This window comes from Coloeus monedula, assembly GCF_965178545.1.
Source record: "Coloeus monedula genome assembly, chromosome: 34".
Classification (NCBI taxonomy): Eukaryota; Metazoa; Chordata; class Aves; order Passeriformes; family Corvidae; genus Coloeus; species Coloeus monedula.
This window is the reverse complement of record NC_138814.1, coordinates 429473-451488: the sequence shown is the minus strand read 5'-3', so window position 1 is coordinate 451488 and position 22016 is coordinate 429473. Positions and strand designations below refer to the sequence as shown.

At 54.6% G+C, this 22016-nt stretch overlaps 2 protein-coding genes across 3 annotated transcripts in view; both read left to right on the top strand.

The window, feature by feature from the left end:
• Positions 1–4112, top strand: part of PRKCG (protein kinase C gamma) — a gene marked incomplete at both ends in the record, with an annotated part of 42343 nt that extends 38231 nt beyond the window's left edge. Inside the window, 3 exons of the mRNA XM_082299844.1 lie at positions 1721–1839; positions 3001–3081; positions 4109–4112. Of these exons, the coding sequence (XP_082155970.1) occupies positions 1721–1839; positions 3001–3081; positions 4109–4112 (204 nt within the window). The remainder of the gene's footprint in view (positions 1–1720; positions 1840–3000; positions 3082–4108) is intronic.
• LOC309583918 (cytohesin-2) lies at positions 3005–21739 on the top strand. 2 transcript variants are annotated; one of them, XM_082299794.1, is made up of 8 exons: positions 3005–3081; positions 5328–5440; positions 6559–6707; positions 8824–8936; positions 11118–11196; positions 12724–12795; positions 19499–19653; positions 21215–21739. In XM_082299794.1, exons 2-8 carry the CDS (start codon positions 5380–5382, stop codon positions 21300–21302), a joined length of 717 nt encoding a protein of 238 aa, XP_082155920.1. In that variant the 5' UTR covers positions 3005–3081; positions 5328–5379; the 3' UTR covers positions 21303–21739. The 2 variants fall into 2 exon arrangements, with proteins under 2 accessions (XP_082155920.1, XP_082155919.1); XM_082299793.1 differs by lacking the exons at positions 11118–11196; positions 12724–12795; positions 19499–19653; positions 21215–21739 and adding an exon at positions 10496–11062 and having other exon boundaries at positions 8824–8935.
• Positions 21740–22016: the final 277 nt, after the last annotated feature.

Genomic DNA, 22016 nt, shown 5'->3' with positions numbered 1-22016 from the left:
GGTGAATTTGGATGTTTTTGGGGTGGATTTGGGGGTGGATTTTGGGGTGGATTTTGGGGTGATTTTGGGGTGGATTTTGGGTTTTTTTGGGGTGGATTTTGGGGTGAATTTTGGGTGTTTTGGGTTGGATTTGGGGGTGGATTTTGGGGGTTTTTTGGGGTGATTTTGGGGTGGATTTTGGGTGAATTTTGGGGTTTTTTGGGTGGATTTTGGGGTGAATTTTGGGTGTTTTGGGGTGGATTTTGGGGTGAATTTTGGGTGTTTTGGGTTGGATTTGGGGGTGGATTTTGGGGTGATTTTGGGGTGGATTTTGGGGTGAATTTTGGGGTGGATTTTGGGGTGGATTTTGGGTGAATTTTGGGTTTTTTTGGGGTGGATTTTGGGGTGAATTTTGGGTGTTTTGGGTTGGATTTGGGGGTGGATTTTGGGGTGAATTGGGGTGATTTTGGGGTGGATTTTGGGGTGAATTTTGGGGTGTTTGGGGTAGATTTTGGGGTGAATTTGGATGATTTTGGGGTTTTTGGGGTGGATTTGGGGGTGGATTTTGGGTGAATTGGGGTGATTTTGGGGTGGATTTTGGGGTGAATTTGGGGGTTTTTTGGGGTGGATTTTGGGGTGAATTTTGGGTGTTTTGGGGTGGATTTGGGGGTGGATTTTGGGGTGAATTGGGGTGGATTTTGGGGTGGATTTTGGGGTGAATTTTGGGGTTTTTGGGGTGGATTTTGGGGTGAATTTTGGGTGTTTTGGGTTGGATTTGGGGGTGGATTTTGGGGGTTTTTTGGGGTGATTTTGGGGTGGATTTTGGGGTGAATTTTGGGGTTTTTTGGGGTAGATTTTGGGGTGAATTTGGATGATTTTGGGGTTTTTGGGGTGGATTTGGGGGTGGATTTTGGGGTGAATTGGGATAATTTTGGGGTGGATTTTGGGGTGAATTTTGGGGTTTTTTGGGGTGGATTTTGGGGTGAATTTTGGGTGTTTTGGGGTGGATTTTGGGGTGAATTTTGGGGTGAATTGGGGTGATTTTGGGGTGGATTTTGGGGTGAATTGGGGTGGATTTTGGGGTGGATTTTGGGGTGAATTTTGGGGTTTTTGGGGTGGATTTTGGGTGTTTTGGGGTGGATTTGGGGGTGGATTTTGGGGTGAATTTTGGGGTTTTTGGGGTGGATTTTGGGTGTTTTGGGTTGGATTTGGGGGTGGATTTTGGGGTGAATTGGGGTGATTTTGGGGTGGATTTTGGGGTGAATTTTGGGGTTTTTTGGGGTAGATTTTGGGGTGAATTTGGATGTTTTTGGGGTGGATTTGGGGGTGGATTTTGGGGTGGATTTTGGGGTGATTTTGGGGTGGATTTTGGGTTTTTTTGGGGTGGATTTTGGGGTGAATTTTGGGTGTTTTGGGTTGGATTTGGGGGTGGATTTTGGGGGTTTTTTGGGGTGATTTTGGGGTGGATTTTGGGGTGAATTTTGGGGTTTTTTGGGGTGGATTTTGGGGTGAATTTTGGGTGTTTTGGGGTGGATTTTGGGGTGGATTTTGGGTGTTTTGGGTTGGATTTGGGGGTGGATTTTGGGGTGATTTTGGGGTGGATTTTGGGGTGAATTTTGGGGTGGATTTTGGGTGAATTTTGGGTTTTTTTGGGGTGGATTTTGGGGTGAATTTTGGGTGTTTTGGGGTGGATTTGGGGGTGGATTTTGGGGTGAATTGGGGTGATTTTGGGGGCCCGCAGGGGATCCAGTTCCTGGTGGAGCAGGAGCTGCTGCGCCACACGGCCGAGGACATCGCGCGGTTCCTCTACAAGGGCGAGGGGCTCAACAAAACGGCCATCGGCGACTACCTGGGCGAGAGGTGTGCTGGGAGCACTGGGAGGGACTGGGAGCCACTGGGAGGGGACTGGGAGGGACTGGGAGGGGACTGGGAGCCACTGGGAGGGGATTGGGAGGGACTGGGAGGGGACTGGGAGCCACTGGGAGGGGACTGGGAGCCACTGGGAGGGACTGGGAGGGAACTGGGAGCCACTGGGAGGGGATTGGGAGCCACTGGGAGGGACTGGGAGGGACTGGGAGGGGACTGGGAGGGAACTGGGAGCCACTGGGAGGGGATTGGGAGGGACTGGGAGGGGACTGGGAGCCACTGGGAGGGGACTGGGAGCCACTGGGAGGGGACTGGGAGCCACTGGGAGGGACTGGGAGGGGACTGGGAGGGAACTGGGAGCTACTGGGAGGGGATTGGGAGCCACTGGGAGGGGACTGGGAGGGAACTGGGAGCCACTGGGAGGGGATTGGGAGCCACTGGGAGGGACTGGGAGGGGACTGGGAGGGACTGGGAGGGGACTGGGAGGGAACTGGGAGCCACTGGGAGGGGATTGGGAGGGACTGGGAGGGGACTGGGAGCCACTGGGAGGGGATTGGGAGGGACTGGGAGCCACTGGGAGCCACTGGGAGGGGACTGGGAGCCACTGGGAGGGGACTGGGAGCCACTGGGAGGGACTGGGAGGGGATTGGGAGCCACTGGGGGGGGACTGGGAGCCACTGGGAGGGGATTGGGAGGGACTGGGAGGGGACTGGGAGCCACTGGGAGTTACTGGGAGCCGCTGGGAGGGGATTGGGAGCCACTGGGATGGACTGGGAGGGGACTGGGAGCCACTGGGAGGGGACTGGGAGCCACTGGGATGGACTGGGAGGGGACTGGGAGTTACTGGGAGCCACTGGGAGTTACTGGGAGCCACTGGGAGGGAACTGGGAGCCACTGGGATGGATTGCGAGGGAACTGGGGGGGACTGGGAGGAACTGGGAGCCACTGGGAGCAGACGATGATTGGCAGTGGGTGGGCGTGGCTTGGGGTGATTGACAGCGGGTGGGCGTGGCTTGGGTGATTGGCAGTTTGGTGGGCGTGGCCTGGGGTGGTTGGCAGCGGGTGGGCGTGGCCTGTGTGTGATTAACAGCGGGTGGGCGTGGCCTGTGGGGGCGTGGCCGGCGGTGATTGACAGCCCGGCCCCGCCCCCCGCAGGGAGGAGTTCAACCTGGGCGTGCTGCACGCCTTCGTGGACCTGCACGAGTTCACCGACCTCAACCTGGTGCAGGCGCTCAGGTGCGGGCACGGGGGCACCTGCGGGCACCGGGGGGCACCTGAGACTCACCTGGGCACACCTGGGGCACCTGAGACTCACCTGGGCACACCTGGGGGCACCTGGGGGCACTGGGAACTCACCTGGGCACACCTGGGGGGCACCTGGGGGCACTGGGAACTCACCTGGGGGGCACCTGGGGGCACTGAGAACTCACCTGGGCACACCTGGGGGCACCTGGGGCCACTGAGAACTCACCTGGGGGGCACCTGGGGGCACTGGGAACTCACCTGGGCACACCTGGGGGCACCTGGGGGCGCTGGGAACTCACCTGGGCACACCTGGGGGCACCTGGGGGCGCTGGGAACTCACCTGGGCACACCTGGGGGGCACTGGGAACTCACCTGGGGGGCACCTGGGGGCGCTGGGAACTCACCTGGGGGGCACCTGGGGGCGCTGGGAACTCACCTGGGCACACCTGGGGCACCTGAGACTCACCTGGGCACACCTGGGGGCACTGAGAACTCACCTGGGCACACGTGGGGGGCATCTGGGGGCACTGAGAACTCACCTGGGCACACGTGGGGGCACCTGAGACTCACCTGGGCACACCTGGGGGCACTGGGAACTCACCTGGGCACACCTGGGCACACCTGGGGGCACCTGGGGGCGCTGGGAGTGCTGGAGTGGGAGAGACTGGGAGGCAACTGGGAGGTACCTGGGGGGCTTTGGGGGCTCCCAGCTGAGATTCGGGGGGTTCCAGGTGCATTTTGGGGGTTCCAGGTGCATTTTGGGGGTTCCAGGTGGATTTTGGGGGTGAATTTTGGGGTGTCCCAGGTGAGTTTTTGGGGTTCCAGGTGAGTTTTGGGGGTCCCAGGTGGATTTTGGGGTGTCCCAGGTGAGTTTTTGGGGTTGCAGGTGCATTTTGGGGTGGATTTGGGGGTCCCAGGTGAGTTTTGGGGTTGCAGGTGAGTTTTTGGGGTCCCAGGTGAGTTTTTGGGGTGTCCCAGGTGAATTTTTGAGGTCCCAGGTGAGTTTTTGGGGTCGCAGGTGAGTTTTGGGGTGAATTTTGGGGTGTCCCAGGTGAGTTTTTGGGGGTCCCAGGTGAGTTTTTGGGGTTGCAGGTGAGTTTTGGGGTGGATTTTGGGGGTCCCAGGTGAGTTTTTGGGGTGTCTCAGGTGAATTTTGGGGTGGATTTGGGGGTCCCAGGTGAGTTTTGGGGTGGATTTTGGGGGTCCCAGGTGAGTTTTTGGGGTCCCAGGTGAATTTTGGGGTGGATTTGGGGGTCCCAGGTGAGTTTTGGGGTGGATTTTGGGTGTCCCAGGTGAGTTTTTGGGGTGTCTCAGGTGAATTTTGGGGTGGATTTGGGGGTCCCAGGTGAGTTTTGGGGTGGATTTTGGGTGTCCCAGGTGAGTTTTGGGGTGGATTTGGGGGTCCCAGGTGAGTTTTGGGGTGGATTTGGGGGTCCCAGGTGAGTTTTGGGGTGGATTTGGGGGTCCCAGGTGAGTTTTGGGGTGGATTTTGGGGGTCCCAGGTGAGTTTTGGGGTGGATTTGGGGGGTCCCAGGTGAGTTTTGGGGTGGATTTGGGGGTCCCAGGTGAGTTTTGGGGTGGATTTTGGGGTTGCAGGTGAGTTTTTGGGGTGGATTTGGGGGTCCCAGGTGAGGTTTTGGGGTGGATTTGGGGGTCCCAGGTGAGTTTTGGGGTGGATTTTGGGGGTCCCAGGTGAGTTTTGGGGTGGATTTGGGTGTCCCAGGTGAGTTTTGGGGTGGATTTGGGGGGTCCCAGGTGAGTTTTGGGGTGGATTTGGGGGTTCCAGGTGAGTTTTGGGGTGGATTTGGGGGGTCCCAGGTGAGTTTTGGGGTGGATTTGGGGGTCCCAGGTGAGTTTTGGGGTGGATTTTGGGGGTCCCAGATGAGTTTTGGGGTGGATTTTGGGGGTCCCAGGTGAGGTTTTGGGGTGGATTTGGGGGGTCCCAGGTGAGTTTTGGGGTGGATTTGGGGGTTCCAGGTGAGTTTTGGGGTGGATTTTGGGGGTCCCAGGTGAGTTTTGGGGTGGATTTGGGGGTCCCAGGTGAGTTTTGGGGTGGATTTTGGGGGTCCCAGGTGAGTTTTGGGGTGGATTTGGGGGTCCCAGGTGAGTTTTGGGGTGGATTTGGGGGTCCCAGGTGAGTTTTGGGGTGGATTTTGGGGGTCCCGGGTGAGTTTTTGGGGTCCCAGGTGAGTTTTGGGGTGGATTTTGGGGTCCCAGGTGAGTTTTGGGGGTTGCAGGCAGTTCCTGTGGAGTTTCCGGCTGCCGGGGGAGGCGCAGAAGATCGATCGCATGATGGAGGCGTTCGCGCAGCGCTACTGCCTCTGCAACCCGGGGGTGTTCACCTGCACAGGTGAGGGCACAGCGGGCACCTGGGCACACCTGGGCACACCTGGGCACACCTGGGGCACACCTGGGCACACCTGGGCACACCTGGGGCACACCTGGGGCTCACACAGACACACCTGGGCACACCTGGGCACACCTGGGGCACACACAGACACACCTGGGCACACCTGGGGCTCACACAGACACACCTGGGGCTCACACAGACACACCTGGGGGTTACCTGTGCCCACCTGTGCCCACCTGTGCCCGCAGACACGTGCTACGTGCTGTCCTTCGCCGTGATCATGCTCAACACGAGCCTGCACAACCCCAACGTGCGGGACACACCTGGGCACACCTGGGCACACCTGGGGCACACCTGGGGCTCACACAGACACACCTGGGCACACCTGGGGCACACCTGGGGCTCACACAGACACACCTGGGCACACCTGGGCACACCTGGGGCACACACAGACACACCTGGGGCACACCTGGGCACACCTGGGGCACACCTGGGGCACACTGGGGCACACCTGGGGCACACCTGGGCACACCTGGGGCACACCTGGGGCACACTGGGGCACACCTGGGGCACACCTGGGCACACCTGGGGCACACCTGGGGCACACCTGGGCACACACAGACACACCTGGGGGTTACCTGTGCCCACCTGTGCCCACCTGTGCCCGCAGACACACCTGGGGCACACCTGGGGCACACCTGGGGCACACCTGGGGCTCGCACAGACACACCTGGGGCACACCTGGGGCACACCTGGGGCACACCTGGGGCTCGCACAGACACACCTGGGCACACCTGGGCACACCTGGGGCACACCTGGGCACACACAGACACACCTGGGGCACACCTGGGCACACCTGGGGCACACCTGGGGCACACTGGGGCACACCTGGGGCACACCTGGGCACACCTGGGGCACACTGGGGCACACCTGGGGCACACCTGGGCACACCTGGGGCACACCTGGGGCACACCTGGGCACACACAGACACACCTGGGGGTTACCTGTGCCCACCTGTGCCCGCAGACACACCTGGGGCACACCTGGGGCACACCTGGGGCTCACACAGACACACCTGGGGGTTACCTGTGCCCACCTGTGCCCACCTGTGCCCGCAGACACGTGCTACGTGCTGTCCTTCGCCGTGATCATGCTCAACACGAGCCTGCACAACCCCAACGTGCGGGACAAGCCGTCGGCTGAGCGCTTCGTGGCCATGAACCGCGGCATCAACGACGGCGGCGACCTGCCCGAGGAGCTGCTGCGGGTGCGGGGCGGGGCCGGGGCCGCTTTTTGGGGCGATTTCGGGTGAAATTTGGGGAGGAAAAGGTGAAAATTTGGGATTTCGGGGAGTTGTGAGGGGTTCTGGGGGCGTGGTTTGTGGTGGGTGTGGTCTAAAGTGAGTTGGAGGGGCGTGGCTTTGGGTGGGAGGGGCCAAGGGCGTGGCCTGGGGGGCGGGGCCGCTTTTTGGGGCGATTTCGGGTGAAATTTGGGGAGGAAAAGGTGAAAATTTGGAGAAATTCGGGGTTTCTTGGAGGTTTTGGGGGCGTGGCTTGAGGTGGGTGTGGCTTAAATTGGGTTGGAGGGGCGTGGCTTGAGGTGGGTGTGGTCGGGGCGGGGTCTGGGGGGCGGGGCCGCTTTTTGGGGTGATTTCGGGTGAAATTTGGGGAGGAAAAGGTGAAAAATTGGGGAATTTGGGGGTTTTGCAGGGGTTTTGGGGGGTTCTGGGGGCGTGGCTTGAGGTGGGTGTGGCTTAAATTGGGTTGGAGGGGCGTGGCTTGGGTGGGTGTGGTCGGTGGGCGGGGTCTGGGGACGTGGTCACTTTTGGGGGCGATTTTGGGTGAAATTTGGGGAGGAAAAGGTGAAAAATTGAGGAAATTTGGGGGTTTTGCAGGGGTTTTGGGAGGTTCTGGGGGCGTGGCTTGAGGTGGGTGTGGCTTAAATTGGGTTGGAGGGGCGTGGCTTGGGTGGGTGTGGTCGGGGCGGGGTCTGGGGGGCGGGGCCGCTTTTTGGGGCGATTTTGGGTGAAATTTGGGGAGGAAAAGGTGAAAATTTGGGGAAATTTGGAGTTTTTTCAGGGTTTTTGGGGGCTTTTGGGGGCGTGGCTTGAGGTGGGTGTGGCTTAAATTGGGTTGGAGGGGCGTGGCTTTGGGTGGGTGTGGTCGGGTCGGGGTCTGGGGGGCGGGGCCGCTTTTTGGGGCGATTTTGGGTGAAATTTGGGGAGGAAAAGGTGAAAATTTGGGGAAATTTGGGGTTTTTTCAGGGTTTTTGGGGGGTTTTGGGGGCGTGGCTTGAGGTGGGTGTGGCTTAAATTGGGTTGGAGGGGCGTGGCTTGGGTGGGTGTGGTCGGGGCGTGGTCTGGGGGGCGGGGCCGCTTTTTGGGGTGATTTCGGGTGAAATTTGGGGAGGAAAAGGTGAAAAATTGGGGAATTTGGGGGTTTTTTAGTGGTTCCGGGCGCGTGGTTTGGGTGGGCGTGGCCTAAATGGGGCTGAGGTGAGCGGGAATTTGGGACAATTTGGGGAATTTGGGGGGAATTTGGGGAATTTAGGGGGAATTTGGGGAAAGTTTGGGAGTTTTGGGGATTGAGGGGATTTTAGGGATGATTTGGGGGGGGATTTGGGGGAATTTTGGGAGGATTTGGAAGGAATTGGGGGAAAATTGGGAAGTTTTGGGGGATTTGGGGGAGTTTTGAGGATTTTGGGGTCTTGAGAGGGGAGATTTGGGGGATTTTTGGCTGATTTTGGGGATGATTTGAGGGGAATTTGGCGATTTTGGGGGAATTTTGGGACTTTTTTCCTTGAAAAACGCCCAAAACTCCCAAATTTCCCCCAAATCCCTTTAAAATCTTCCCCGAACTCCAAATTCTCTCAAAATTCTTCCAAAATCCATCAAAATTCCCCTAGAAAATCCCCCAAAATGCCCCCAGATCCCCCCAAAATCCCGCGAAACCTCTCCAAACTCTGGAAAATTCCCAAAAAACCCCCAAAATCCCCCCAAATCCCCCCAAAATCCCTCATAATTCCACTAAAAAATCCCCCAAAATCCCCCCAACCCCCCTCAAAATCACCCCAAAACCTCTCCAAACTCTGGAAAATTCCCAAAAAAAACCCAAAATCCCCCCAAATCCCCCCAAAATCCCTCAAACTTCCCCTAAAAAATCCCCCAAAATCCCCCCAACCCCCCTCAAAATCACCCCAAAACCTCTCCAAACTCTGGAAAATTCCCAAAAAACCCCCAAAATCCCCCCAAATCCCCCCAAAATCCCTCAAACTTCCCCTAAAAAATCCCCCAAAATCCCCTCAAATCCCCCCCAAACCTCTTCAAACTCCGGAAATTTCCCAAAAAAACCCCCAAAATCCCCCGAAATCTCCCCAAAACGCAGAACCTGTACGAGAGCATCCGCTCGGAGCCCTTCAAGATCCCCGAGGACGACGGCAACGACCTCACGCACACCTTCTTCAACCCCGACCGCGAGGGCTGGCTGCTCAAGCTGGGTAGGCCCCGCCCCCGGCCACGCCCACCTCACCTGGGCCACGCCCACCTCACCTGGGAGAGGCCACGCCCCAAAATTCCCAGTGAAATCGCTCAAAATCCCCATTTTTTGGACTCTTTTAGACCTTTTTTGGGCCCTATTGGGTCCTCCTGGCCACGCCCCCTCACCTGGGCCACGCCCACCTCACCTTGGCCACGCCCCCCTCACCTGGGAGAGGCCACGCCCCAAAATTCCCGGTGAAATCGCTCAAAATCCCCATTTTTCGGACTCTTTTAGGCCTTTTTTGGGCCCTATTTTGTCCTCCTGGCCACGCCCACCTCACCCAGGCCACGCCCACCTCACCTGGGAGAGGCCACGCCCCAAAATTCCCGGTGAAATCGCTCAAAATCCCCATTTTTTGGCGTTTTTTGGGCATTTTTAGGCCTCTTTTGGGTCCTATTGGGTCCTCCTGGCCACGCCCACCTCACCTTGGCCACGCCCACCTCACCTGGGTGGAGCCACGCCCCAAAATTCCCGGTGAAATGGCTCAAAATCCCCATTTTTTGGCGTTTTTTGGGCATTTTTAGGCCTCTTTTGGGTCCTGTTGGGTCCTCCTGGCCACGCCCCCTCACCTTGGCCACGCCCACCTCACCTGGGAGAGGCCACGCCCCAAAATTCCCAGTGAAAATGCTCAAAATCCCCATTTTGAGGCTTTTTTGGGCTTTTTTGGGGCATTTTAGGGTCCTATTGGGTCCTCCTGGCCACGCCCCCTCACCTGGGCCACGCCCCCCTCACCTAGGAGGAGCCACGCCCCAAAATTCCCGGTGAAATTGCTCAAAATCCCCATTTTTTGGACTCTTTTAGGCCTTTTTTGGGCCCTATTTTGTCCTCCTGGCCACGCCCACCTCGCCTTGGCCACGCCCACCTCACCTGGGAGAGGCCACGCCCCAAAATTCCCGGTGAAATCGCTCAAAATCCCCATTTTTTGGCTTTTTTAGGCTTTTTTTGGGCATTTTTGGGTCCTATTGGGTCCTCCTGGCCACGCCCACCTCACCTGGGCCACGCCCACCTCACCTGGGAAAGGCCACGCCCCAAAATTCCCGGTGAAATCGCTCAAAATCCCCATTTTTTGGCTTTTTTAGGCTTTTTTTGGGCATTTTTGGGTCCTGTTGGGTCCTCCTGGCCACGCCCCCTCGCCCAGGCCACGCCCACTTTGCCGTGGCCCCGCCCCCTCCCAGTTCCCCCCCCTCCCCCTCCAGTCTCTCCCAGTTTGATTTTACCAAAATTTAACTTCTTTTTTCTCCGACTTTTCCCTTTTTTCCTTTGTGCAACCCCGAAACCTCCCAAATTTCCCTAAAAATCCCCCCCGGAATTCCCCAAATTCTCCCGGAATTCTCCCACATTCACCCCAAATTCTCTCGGATTCGCCCCAAAATTCCCCAAATTCCCCCCAAAATTCCCCAAATTCCCTCCAAATTCCCCCAAAATTCCCATAATTCCCCCCAAAATTCCCCAAAATTCCCCCAAAATTCCCCCAAAATTCCCAAATTCCTCCCCCGGTGCTGCCGTTGGGACCCCCCAGGAGGTGAGTGGGGGAGTGGGGGAGGGGCAGCACTCAGGACCCCCCCCAAAAACCCCAAAATTTCCCCCAAAATCACCTCAGAACCCCCCAAAAACCCCCTCAAATCCCTCCCAGGACCCCCCAGATTCCCCCAAAACCCCAAAATCCTCCCCAAATCCTCCCCCAAACCCCCAAATTCTTTCTGGGACCCTCCCAAAACCCCCAAAATTCCCCCAAAATCCCCCAAATCCAACCCCAGACCCCCCAAATCTTCTCTGCAACTCCCAAAATCCCCCAAAACCCCTCAAATCCCTCCCAAAATCCCCCAAATCCCCCTGAAATCCCCCAAATCCAACCCCAAACCCCCCAAATTCTCTCTGGGACCCCCCCAAAATCCCCCAAATCCCCCCCAAAAGCCCCAAATTCTCTCTGGGACCCCCCCAAAATCCCCCAAATCCCCCCCAAAAGCCCCAAATTCTCTCTGGGACCCCCCCCCAAAATCCCTCAAAATCCCCCAAATTCCCCCCAAAAACCTCTTAAATCCCCCCTAAAATCCCCCCAAATCCCACCCCAGACCCCCCAAATTCTCTCCTGGACCCCCCAAATTCCCCCCAAAATGCCCCAAAATGCCCCAAACCCCCCCAGGGGGTCGGGTGAAGACGTGGAAGCGCCGCTGGTTCATCCTGACCGACAACTGCCTCTACTACTTCGAGTACACCACGGTGAGAGCCCCAAAATCGCCCAAATCCACCCCAAAATCCACCCTGGCAACCCCAAAATCCTCTTCGGCCACCCCCAAAACCCCCGGGAGCCCCAAAACCCCCCCAAAATCCCCCCCAAAATGCCCCAAAATTCCCCCAAAACGCCCCAAAATCCACCCAAATCTCCCTTCAGGACCCCAAATCTCTCCCTGGGATCCCCCAGATTCCCCGAAATGCCCCAAATCCACCCCAAAATCCACCCTGGCAACCCCAAAATCCTCCTCGGCCACCCCCAAAACCCCTGAGAGCCCCAAAACCCCCCCAGAATGCCCCAAAATCCCCCCCAAAATGCTCCAAAATTCCCCCAAAATGCCCCAAAATCCACCCAAATCTCCCTTCAGGACCCCAAATCTCTCCCTGGGATCCCCAAATTCCCTGAAATCCCCCAAATCCACCCCAAAATCCACCCTGGGAACCCCAAAATTTTCCTCAGAGACCCCCAAAACCCCTGAGAGCCCCAAAATCCCCCCCAAAATGCCCCAAAACCCCCCCAAAATGCCCCAAAAGGCCCCAAAATCTTCCTTCAGGACCTCAAATCTCTCCCTGGGATCCCCAAAATTCCCCAGAATGCCCCAAATCCACCCCAAAATCCACCCTGGGAACCCCAAAATCCTCCTCGGCCACCCCCAAAACCCCTGAGAGCCCCAAAACCATCCCAAAATGCCCCAAAATTCCCCCAAAACGCCCCAAAATCCACCCAAATCTCCCTTCAGGACCCCAAATCTCTCCCTGGGATCCCCCAAATTCCCTGAAATCCCCCAAATCCACCCCAAAATCCACCCTGGGAACCCCAAAATTTTCCTCAGAGACCCCCAAAAGCCCTGAGAGCCCCAAAACCCCCCCAGAATGCCCCAAAACCCCCCCAAAATGCCCCAAAAGGCCCCAAAATCTTCCTTCAGGACCTCAAATCTCTCCCTGGGATCCCCAAAATTCCCCAAAATGCCCCAAATCCACCCCAAAATCCACCCTGGGAACCCCAAAATCCTCCTCGGCCACCCCCAAAACCCCTGAGAGCCCCAAAACCCCCCCAAAATGCCCCAAAATTCCCCCAAAATGCCCCAAAATTCCCCCAAAATGCCCCAAAATCCACCCAAATCTCCCTTCAGGACCCCAAATCTCTCCTTGGGATCCCCAAATTCCCCGAAATCCCCCAAATCCACCCCAAAATCCACCCTGGGAACCCCAAAATTTTCCTCAGAGACCCCCAAAAGCCCCAAAATTCCCCCAGGGGACCCCAAAATCCTCCTCAAGACCCCCCAAATTCCCACCAGGACTCCCAAAATCCCCCCAAAATCTTGCCCTGGGACCCCAAAATTCCTTCAGGGACCCTGAAATTCCCCAAAATCCCCCAAATTTTCCAGCAGGGACCCCAAAACCCTCCCCGAAATCCCCCAAATTTTCCCGCAGGGATCCCAAAATCCTTCCCTGGGATCCCCAAAAGCCTCTGGGACCCCCCAAAATGCCCCAAATCCCCCCAAATTCCGGCAGGACAAGGAGCCGCGGGGAATCATCCCCCTGGAGAACCTGAGCATCCGCGAGGTCGAGGATCCCCGGAAGCCGGTGAGAGCCAAAAAAACCCCAAAATCCCCCAAAATCCCCCCCCAAAAACCCCAAAACCTCCCAAAATACCCCAAAACCCCCTAAATACCCCCAAAAACCTCCCAAAACCCCCCCTAAATAGCCCCAAAATCCCTGCAAAGCCCCCCCAAAAACCCCCCAAAATCCACCCAAAACCCACCCAAAATCCTGCCAAAATCCCCCAAAATCCCCCCCAAAACCTCCCAAAACCCCCCAAAATCCCCCAAAATCCCCCCCAAAACCTCCCAAAAACTCCCAAAATCCCCCCAAAACCTCCCAAAAACCCCCAAAACCTCCCAAAATCCCCCCAAAACCCCCCAAAATCTCCCAGAATCCCCCCAAAATCTCCCAGAATCCCCTCAAAAACCTCCCCAAACCCCCCTAAATAGCCCCAAAATCCCCCCCCCAAAAACCCCAAAACCTCCCAAAATACCCCAAAACCCCCTAAATACCCCCAAAAACCTCCCAAAACCCCCCCTAAATAGCCCCAAAATCCCTGCAGAGCCCCCCCAAAAACCCCCCAAAATCCACCCAAAACCCACCCAAAATCCTGCCAAAATCCCCCAAAATCCCCCCAAAACCTCCCAAAAACCCCCAAAACCTCCCAAAATCCCCCCAAACCCCCCCAAAATCTCCTAGAATCCCCTCAAAAACCTCCCCAAACCCCCCTAAATAGCCCCAAAATCCCCCCCCAAAAACCCCAAAACCTCCCAAAATACCCCAAAACCCCCTAAATACCCCCAAAAACCTCCCAAAACCCCCCCTAAATAGCCCCAAAATCCCTGCAGAGCCCCCCCAAAAACCCCCCAAAATCCACCCAAAACCCACCCAAAATCCTGCCAAAATCCCCCCCAAAATCCCCCCAAAACCTCCCAAAACCCCCCAAAATCCCCCAAAATCCCCCCCAAAACCTCCCAAAAACTCCCAAAATCCCCCCAAAACCTCCCAAAAACCCCCAAAACCTCCCAAAATCCCCCCAAAACCCCCCAAAATCTCCCAGAATCCCCCCAAAATCTCCCAGAATCCCCTCAAAAACCTCCCCAAACCCCCCTAAATAGCCCCAAAATCCCCCCCCCAAAAACCCCAAAACCTCCCAAAATACCCCAAAACCCCCTAAATACCCCCAAAAACCTCCCAAAACCCCCCCTAAATAGCCCCAAAATCCCTGCAGAGCCCCCCCAAAAACCCCCCAAAATCCACCCAAAACCCACCCAAAATCCTGCCAAAATCCCCCAAGATCCCCCCAAAACCTCCCAAAAACCCCCAAAACCTCCCAAAATCCCCCCAAAACCTCCCAGAATCCCCTCAAAAACCTCCCCAAACCCCCCTAAATAGCCCCAAAATCCCCCCCCCAAAAACCCCAAAACCTCCCAAAATACCCCAAAACCCCCTAAATACCCCCAAAAACCTCCCAAAACCCCCCTAAATAGCCCCAAAATCCCTGCAAAGCCCCCCCAAAAACCCCCCAAAATCCACCCAAAACCCACCCAAAATCCCCCAAAATCCCCCCCAAAACCTCCCAAAACCCCCCAAAATCCCCCAAAATCCCCCCCAAAACCTCCCAAAAACCCCCCAAAACTCCCAAAATCCCCCCAAAACCTCCCAAAAACCCCCAAAACCTCCCAAAATCCCCCCAAAACCCCCCAAAATCTCCCAGAATCCCCCCAAAATCTCCCAGAATCCCCTCAAAAACCTCCCCAAACCCCCCTAAATAGCCCCAAAATCCCTGCAAAGCCCCCCCAAAATCCTCCCCAAAACGCCCAAAATCCTGCCAAAAACCCCCCAAAATCCACCCAAAACACCCCAAACCCCCAAAATCCTGCCAAAACCGCCCAAAATCCTGCCAAAATCCCCCAAAAAACACACAAAACCCCCCAAAACCTCCCCAAACCCCCCAAAATCCCCCAAAAAACCCCCAAAACCTCCCAAAACCCCCCTAAATAGCCCCAAAATCCCCCCAAAACCCCCCCAAAATCCTGCCAAAATCCCCCCAAAAAACCCCCCAAATCCCCCCAAAACCTCCCAAAAACCCCCCTAAATAGCCCCAAAATCCCCCCAAAATGCCCCAAATCCTGCCAAAATCCCCCCAAAAAGCACACAAAAACCCCCGAAACCCCCTAAATTCCCCCAAAATCCCCGCAAAGCCCCCCCAAAAAGCCCCAAAATCCCCCCAAAATCCCTCAAAATCTCCCCAAATTCCCCTTTTTCCCCCCTTTTTTCCCCCCCGTTTCTTCTCCCACCGCTCCCGATTTTTCCCAAACTGGTCCCAACTGGTCCGAACTGGTCTGAACTGGTTTGTACTGGTCTGAACTGGTTTTTCCCCTCCTCCCAGACCCTTTCCAGCTCTAAATCGCCACCAAAAAGCTCCCAAATTTCCCCTTTTTCCCCCCCGTTTCTTCTCCCACCGCTCCCGATTTTTCCCAAACTGGTCCCAACTGGTCCCAACTGGTTTGTACTGGTCCCAACTGGTTTCTACTGGTCTGAACTGGTTTATACTGGTCTGAACTGGTTTTTCCCCTCCTCCCAGACCCTTTCCAGCTCCAAATCTCCACCAAAATTCCCCTTTTTTCCCCCCTTTTTCCCCCCCGTTTCTTCTCCCACCGCTCCCAGTTTTTCCCAAACTGGTCCCAACTGGTTTGTACTGGTTTCTACTGGTCTGTACTGGTTTCTACTGGTTTATACTGGTTTTTAACCCTTCCCAGTCCATTTTAAGCTCCAAATCCCCACCAAAAAGCTCCCGAAATTCCCCTTTTTCCCCCCGTTTCTTCTCCCACCGCTCCCGATTTTTCCCAAACTGGTTTGTACTGGTTTCTACTGGTCCGAACTGGTCTGTACTGGTCTGTACTGGTTTCTACTGGTTTATACTGGTTTTTAACCCTTCCCAGACCCTTTCCAGCTCCAAATCCCCACCAAAAAACTCCCAAAATTCCCCTTTTTCCCCCCGTTTCTTCTCCCACCACTCCCGATTTTTCCCAGACTGGTTTGTACTGGTTTCTACTGGTCCGAACTGGTTTGTACTGGTCTGTACTGGTTTATACTGGTTTTTACTGGTTTTTAACCCTTCCCAGTCCATTTTAAGCTCCAAATCGCCACCAAAAAGCTCCCAAAATCCCCCTTTTTTCCCCCTTTTTCCCCCCGTTTCTTCTCCCACCGCTCCCGATTTTTCCCAGACTGGTTTGTACTGGTTTCTACTGGTCCGAACTGGTTTGTACTGGTCTGTACTGGTTTCTACTGGTTTATACTGGTTTTTAACCCTTCCCAGACCATTTTAAGCTCCAAATCCCCACCAAAAAGCTCCCAAAATCCCCCTTTTTTCCCCCTTTTTCCCCCCGTTTCTTCTCCCACCACTCCCGATTTTTCCCAGACTGGTTTGTACTGGTTTCTACTGGTCCGAACTGGTTTGTACTGGTCTGTACTGGTTTCTACTGGTTTTTACTGGTTTTTAACCCTTCCCAGACCATTTTAAGCTCCAAATCACCACCAAAAAGCTCCCAAAATCCCCCTTTTTTCCCCCATTTTCCCCCCGTTTCTTCTCCCACCGCTCCCGATTTTTCCCAGACTGGTTTGTACTGGTTTCTACTGGTCCAAACTGGTCTGTACTGGTTTCTACTGGTTTTTACTGGTTTTTAACCCTTCCCAGCTCCAAGTTTGCACCAAAAAGCTCCCGAAATTCCCCTTTTTTCCCCCCTTTTTTCCCCCGTTTCTTCTCCCACCGCTCCCGGTTTTTCCCAAACTGGTCCCAACTGGTTTGTACTGGTTTGTACTGGTTTATACTGATTTCTACTGGTTTATACTGGTTTCTACTGGTTTTTACTGGTTTTTAACCCTTCCCAGACCATTTTAAGCTCCAAATCGCCACCAAAAAGCTCCCAAATTTCCCCTTTTTTCCCCCTTTTTCCCCCCGTTTCTTCTCCCACAGCTCCCGGTTTTTCCCAAACTGGTCCCAACTGGTCTGAACTGGTTTGTACTGGTCTGAACTGGTTTATACTGGTCTGAACTGGTTTTTCCCCTCCTCCCAGACCCTTTCCAGCTCTAAATCGCCACCAAAAAGCTCCCAAATTTCCCCTTTTTCCCCCCCCTTTCTTCTCCCACCGCTCCCGATTTTTCCCAAACTGGTCCCAACTGGTCCCAACTGGTTTGTACTGGTCCCAACTGGTTTATACTGGTCTGAACTGGTTTATACTGGTCTGAACTGGTTTTTCCCCTCCTCCCAGACCTTTTCCAGCTCCAAATCGCCACCAAAAAGCTCCCAAATTTCCCCTTTTTTCCCCCTTTTTCCCCCCGTTTCTTCTCCCACCGCTCCCAGTTTTTCCCAAACTGGTCCTAACTGGTTTGTACTGGTTTCTACTGGTCTGTACTGGTCTGTACTGGTTTATACTGGTTTTTACTGGTTTTTAACCCTTCCCAGACCATTTTAAGCTCCAAATCCCCACCAAAAAGCTCCCAAATTTCCCCTTTTTCCCCCCTTTTTCCCCCCCGTTTCTTCTCCCACCGCTCCCGATTTTTCCCAAACTGGTTTCTACTGGTTTGTACTGGTTTCTACTGGTCTGTACTGGTTTCTACTGGTCTGAACTGGTTTTTCCCCTCCTCCCAGACCCTTCCCAGCTCCAAATCTCCACCAAAATTCCCCTTTTTTCCCCCCTTTTTCCCCCCCGTTTCTTCTCCCACCGCTCCCAGTTTTTCCCAAACTGGTCCCAACTGGTTTGTACTGGTTTCTACTGGTCTGTACTGGTTTCTACTGGTTTCTACTGGTTTTTACTGGTTTTTAACCCTTCCCAGACCATTTTAAGCTCCAAATCCCCACCAAAAATCTCCCCAAATTTCCCCTTTTTTCCCCCTTTTTCCCCCCGTTTCTTCTCCCACCGCTCCCGATTTTTCCCAGACTGGTTTGTACCGGTTTCTACTGATCCGAACTGGTCTGTACTGGTTTGTACTGGTTTCTACTGGTCTGTACTGGTCTGTACTGGTTTCTACTGGTTTTTACTGGTTTTTAACCCTTCCCAGACCATTTTAAGCTCCAAATCCCCACCAAAAAGCTCCCAAATTTCCCCTTTTTTCCCCCTTTTTCCCCCCCTTTCTTCTCCCACCGCTCCCGATTTTTCCCAAACTGGTCCCAACTGGTCCGAACTGGTCTGAACTGGTTTATACTGGTCTGAACTGGTTTATACTGGTCTGAACTGGTTTTTCCCCTCCTCCCAGACCCTTCCCAGCTCCAAATCGCCACCAAAAAGCTCCCAAATTTCCCCTTTTTCCCCCCCGTTTCTTCTCCCACCGCTCCCAGTTTTTCCCAAACTGGTCCCAACTGGTTTGTACTGGTTTCTACTGGTCTGTACTGGTCTGTACTGGTTTATACTGGTTTTTACTGGTTTTTAACCCTTCCCAGACCATTTTAAGCTCCAAATCCCCACCAAAAAGCTCCCAAATTTCCCCTTTTCCCCCCCTTTTTCCCCCCCGTTTCTTCTCCCACCGCTCCCGATTTTTCCCAAACTGGTTTGTACTGGTTTCTACTGGTCCGAACTGGTTTGTACTGGTCTGTACTGGTTTCTACTGGTTTATACTGGTTTTTAACCCTTCCCAGACCATTTTAAGCTCCAAATCCCCACCAAAAAGCTCCCAAATTTCCCCTTTTTCCCCCCTTTTTCCCCCCCCTTTCTTCTCCCACAGCTCCCGATTTTTCCCAAACTGGTCCCAACTGGTCCCAACTGGTCTGAACTGGTTTGTACTGGTCTGAACTGGTTTATACTGGTCTGAACTGGTTTTTCCCCTCCTCCCAGACCCTTTCCAGCTCTAAATCGCCACCAAAAAGCTCCCAAATTTCCCCTTTTTCCCCCCCGTTTCTTCTCCCACCGCTCCCGATTTTTCCCAAACTGGTCCCAACTGGTCCCAACTGGTTTGTACTGGTCCCAACTGGTTTATACTGGTCTGAACTGGTTTATACTGGTCTGAACTGGTTTTTCCCCTCCTCCCAGACCTTTTCCAGCTCCAAATCGCCACCAAAAAGCTCCCAAATTTCCCCTTTTTTCCCCCTTTTTCCCCCCGTTTCTTCTCCCACCGCTCCCGATTTTTCCCAAACTGGTCCCAACTGGTCCGAACTGGTCCCAACTGGTTTGTACTGGTTTCTACTGGTCCCAACTGGTTTCTACTGGTTTCTACTGGTTTTTACTGGTTTTTAACCCTTCCCAGACCATTTTAAGCTCCAAATCCCCACCAAAAAGCTCCCGAAATTCCCCTTTTTTCCCCCTTTTTTCCCCCGTTTCTTCTCCCACCACTCCCGATTTTTCCCAGACTGGTTTGTACTGGTTTCTACTGGTCCGAACTGGTCTGTACTGGTCTGTACTGGTTTATACTGGTCTGAACTGGTTTTTCCCCTCCTCCCAGACCCTTTCCAGCTCCAAATCCCCACCAAAAAACTCCCAAATTTCCCCTTTTTCCCCCCGTTTCTTCTCCCACCGCTCCCGGTTTTTCCCAGACTGGTCCCAACTGGTTTGTACTGGTCTGTACTGGTTTCTACTGGTTTATACTGGTTTTTAACCCTTCCCAGACCATTTTAAGCTCCAAATCGCCACCAAAAAGCTCCCAAAATTCCCCTTTTTCCCCCCCGTTTCTTCTCCCACCGCTCCCGATTTTTCCCAAACTGGTTTCTACTGGTTTCTACTGGTTTCTACTGGTCTGTACTGGTTTCCAGCACTGCTTCGAGCTCTACATCCCCAACAACAAGGGGCAGCTGATCAAGGCCTGCAAGACGGAGGCGGACGGGCGCGTGGTGGAGGGGAACCACGCCGTGTACCGGATCTCAGCGCCCACGCGCGAGCAGAAGGACGAGTGGATCAAATCCATCCAGTGCGAGCCCCAAAAGCGCCCAAATTCACCCCAAAAATAGTGGGGAAGGGTCGGGAGGGGGTCGGGGGGGGGGTTCAAGGGCGGTTTGGGGTTAGAAATGGGAGTTTTGGGGGTTTTTTAATGGATTTTTGGAGGTTTTTTTGTGGACTTTGGGGGGGTTTTGGGATCAAATCCATCCAGTGCGAGCCCCAAAAGCGCCCAAATTCACCCCAAAAATAGTGGGGAAGGGTCGGGAGGGGGTCGGGGGGGTTAAAGGGCGGTTTGGGGTTAGAAATGGGAGTTTTGGGGGTTTGAAAGCTCTAAAAATGGGATTTTTGGGGTTTTTTAATGGATTTTTGGGGGGGTTTTGGGCTCAAATCCATCCAGTGAGAGCCCCAAAAAGGCCCAAATTTACCCCAAAAATAGTGGGGAAGGGTCGGGAGGGTGTTGGGCATCGTTCAAGGGGGGTTTGGGGTTAGAAATGGGAGTTTTGGGGGTTTGAAAGCTCTAAAAATGGGATTTTTGGGGTTTTTTAATGGATTTTTGGAGGTTTTTTAGTGGACTTTGGGGGGGTTTTGGGCTCAAATCCATCCAGTGAGAGCCCCAAAAGCGCCCAAATTCACCCCAAAAATAGTGGGGAAGGGTCGGGAGGGGGTCGGGGGGGGTTAAAGGGCGGTTTGGGGTTAGAAATGGGATTTTTGGGGGTCTTTTAATGGATTTTTGGAGGTTTTTTAATGGACTTTGGGGGGGTTTTGGGCTCAAATCCATCCAGTGAGAGCCCCAAAAAGGCCCAAATTTACCCCAAAAATAGTGGGGAAGGGTCGGGAGGGTGTTGGGCATCGTTCAAGGGGGGTTTGGGGTTAGAAATGGGAGTTTTGGGGGTTTGAAAGCTCTAAAAATGGGATTTTTGGGGGTTTTTTAATGGATTTTTGGAGGTTTTTTAATGGACTTTGGGGGGGTTTTGGGCTCAAATCCATCCAGTGAGAGCCCCAAAAAGGCCCAAATTTACCCCAAAAATAGTGGGGAAGGGTCGGGAGGGGGTTGGGCATCGTTCAAGGGGGGTTTGGGGTTAGAAATGGGAGTTTTGGGGGTTTGAAAGCTCTAAAAATGGGATTTTTGGGGTTTTTTTAATGGATTTTTGGGGGGTTTGGGATCAAATCCATCCAGTGAGTCCCAAAATTCCACCTGAAAATTCCCAAATTATCCCCAAAATGAATTGGGAGCAGCCAGGAGGGGTCAGGGGTCGTTAAATCGGGGTTTTGGGGATTCCCAGGGGAATTTTGGGTCCTTTTTCCATGGATTTGGGGCTTCCCGGGAAGGATTTTGGGGAGAATTTTTTCCAGGGCGTCCCCAAATTCCCCCAAAATTCCTTTGGAACCCCCAGAATTCCCAAAAAGTCCCCCCCGGGATCCGTTCTGGGTCTTCTTCCCCACGGATTTGGGGCTTTTGGGGGCTTTTTGGGGCTTTTTGGGATCCCCTGGGTGGATCCGGGTGGGAATTTTTTCCAGGGGGGTTCCCTGAAGGCTCGGGGGGTGCCCGGAATTCCCAAAAATTCCCCCAAAATTCCCGAAATCCCCCGCAGGGCTGCGGTGAGCGTGGATCCCTTCTACGAGATGCTGGCGGCGCGGAAAAAGCGAATTTCGGTCAAGAAAAAGCCGGAAAATCCCTAAAAAAAGGGGGGGAAAAAACTCCCAAAACCAGAAAAGGGGGCGGGACCCCCAGAATTCTCACCTGGAACCTCCCAAAAATTGGGGGGATTCACCCCAAAATTCCTCTGGACTGGGAAAGGACGACGAGGGAGCGGCCGGAGCCTCCGGGAGCCCCGAAATTCCCCAAAATTCCCCCCTTGGGAGCCCCAAAATTCCTCAAATTCCCCCCCAGGGAGCCCCGAAATTCCCCAAATTCCCCCCCAGGGAGCCCCGAAATTCCCCAAAATTCCCCCCCAGGGAGCCCCGAAATTCCCTCGGGAATCCCAAAATTCCTCCCAAATTCCCCCCAGGACCCCCCAGAATTCCCCTCCCAGTCCCTCCCAGTCCCTCCCAGTTTGGGGCTCCCGGGGGGGTCCCGGCCCCTCCCCCCCCCCCCTTTATTTATGGCCCCAAATAAAAACCGGAGAAATCCAAAGGAATTCGGGAAATTTTTTTTGGGAATTTTGGGGGGGGGGGGGGGGGGTCGGGACGTTGGGGGGGGGGGGGCGGGGCCTTTTTTGGGGCCGTTTGGGGGGAATTTGGGGGGTTTTGGGGCCATTTCGGGTCCATTTTTGGGTGAGTTTTTTGGGGATTCGGGACCATTTGGGGGGGGCTTGGGGGGGTCGGGACCATTTGGGGAGAATTTTGGGGCCATTTTGGGGTTTTTGAGGGGTCCGGGGCTGTTTTTGGGGGGTC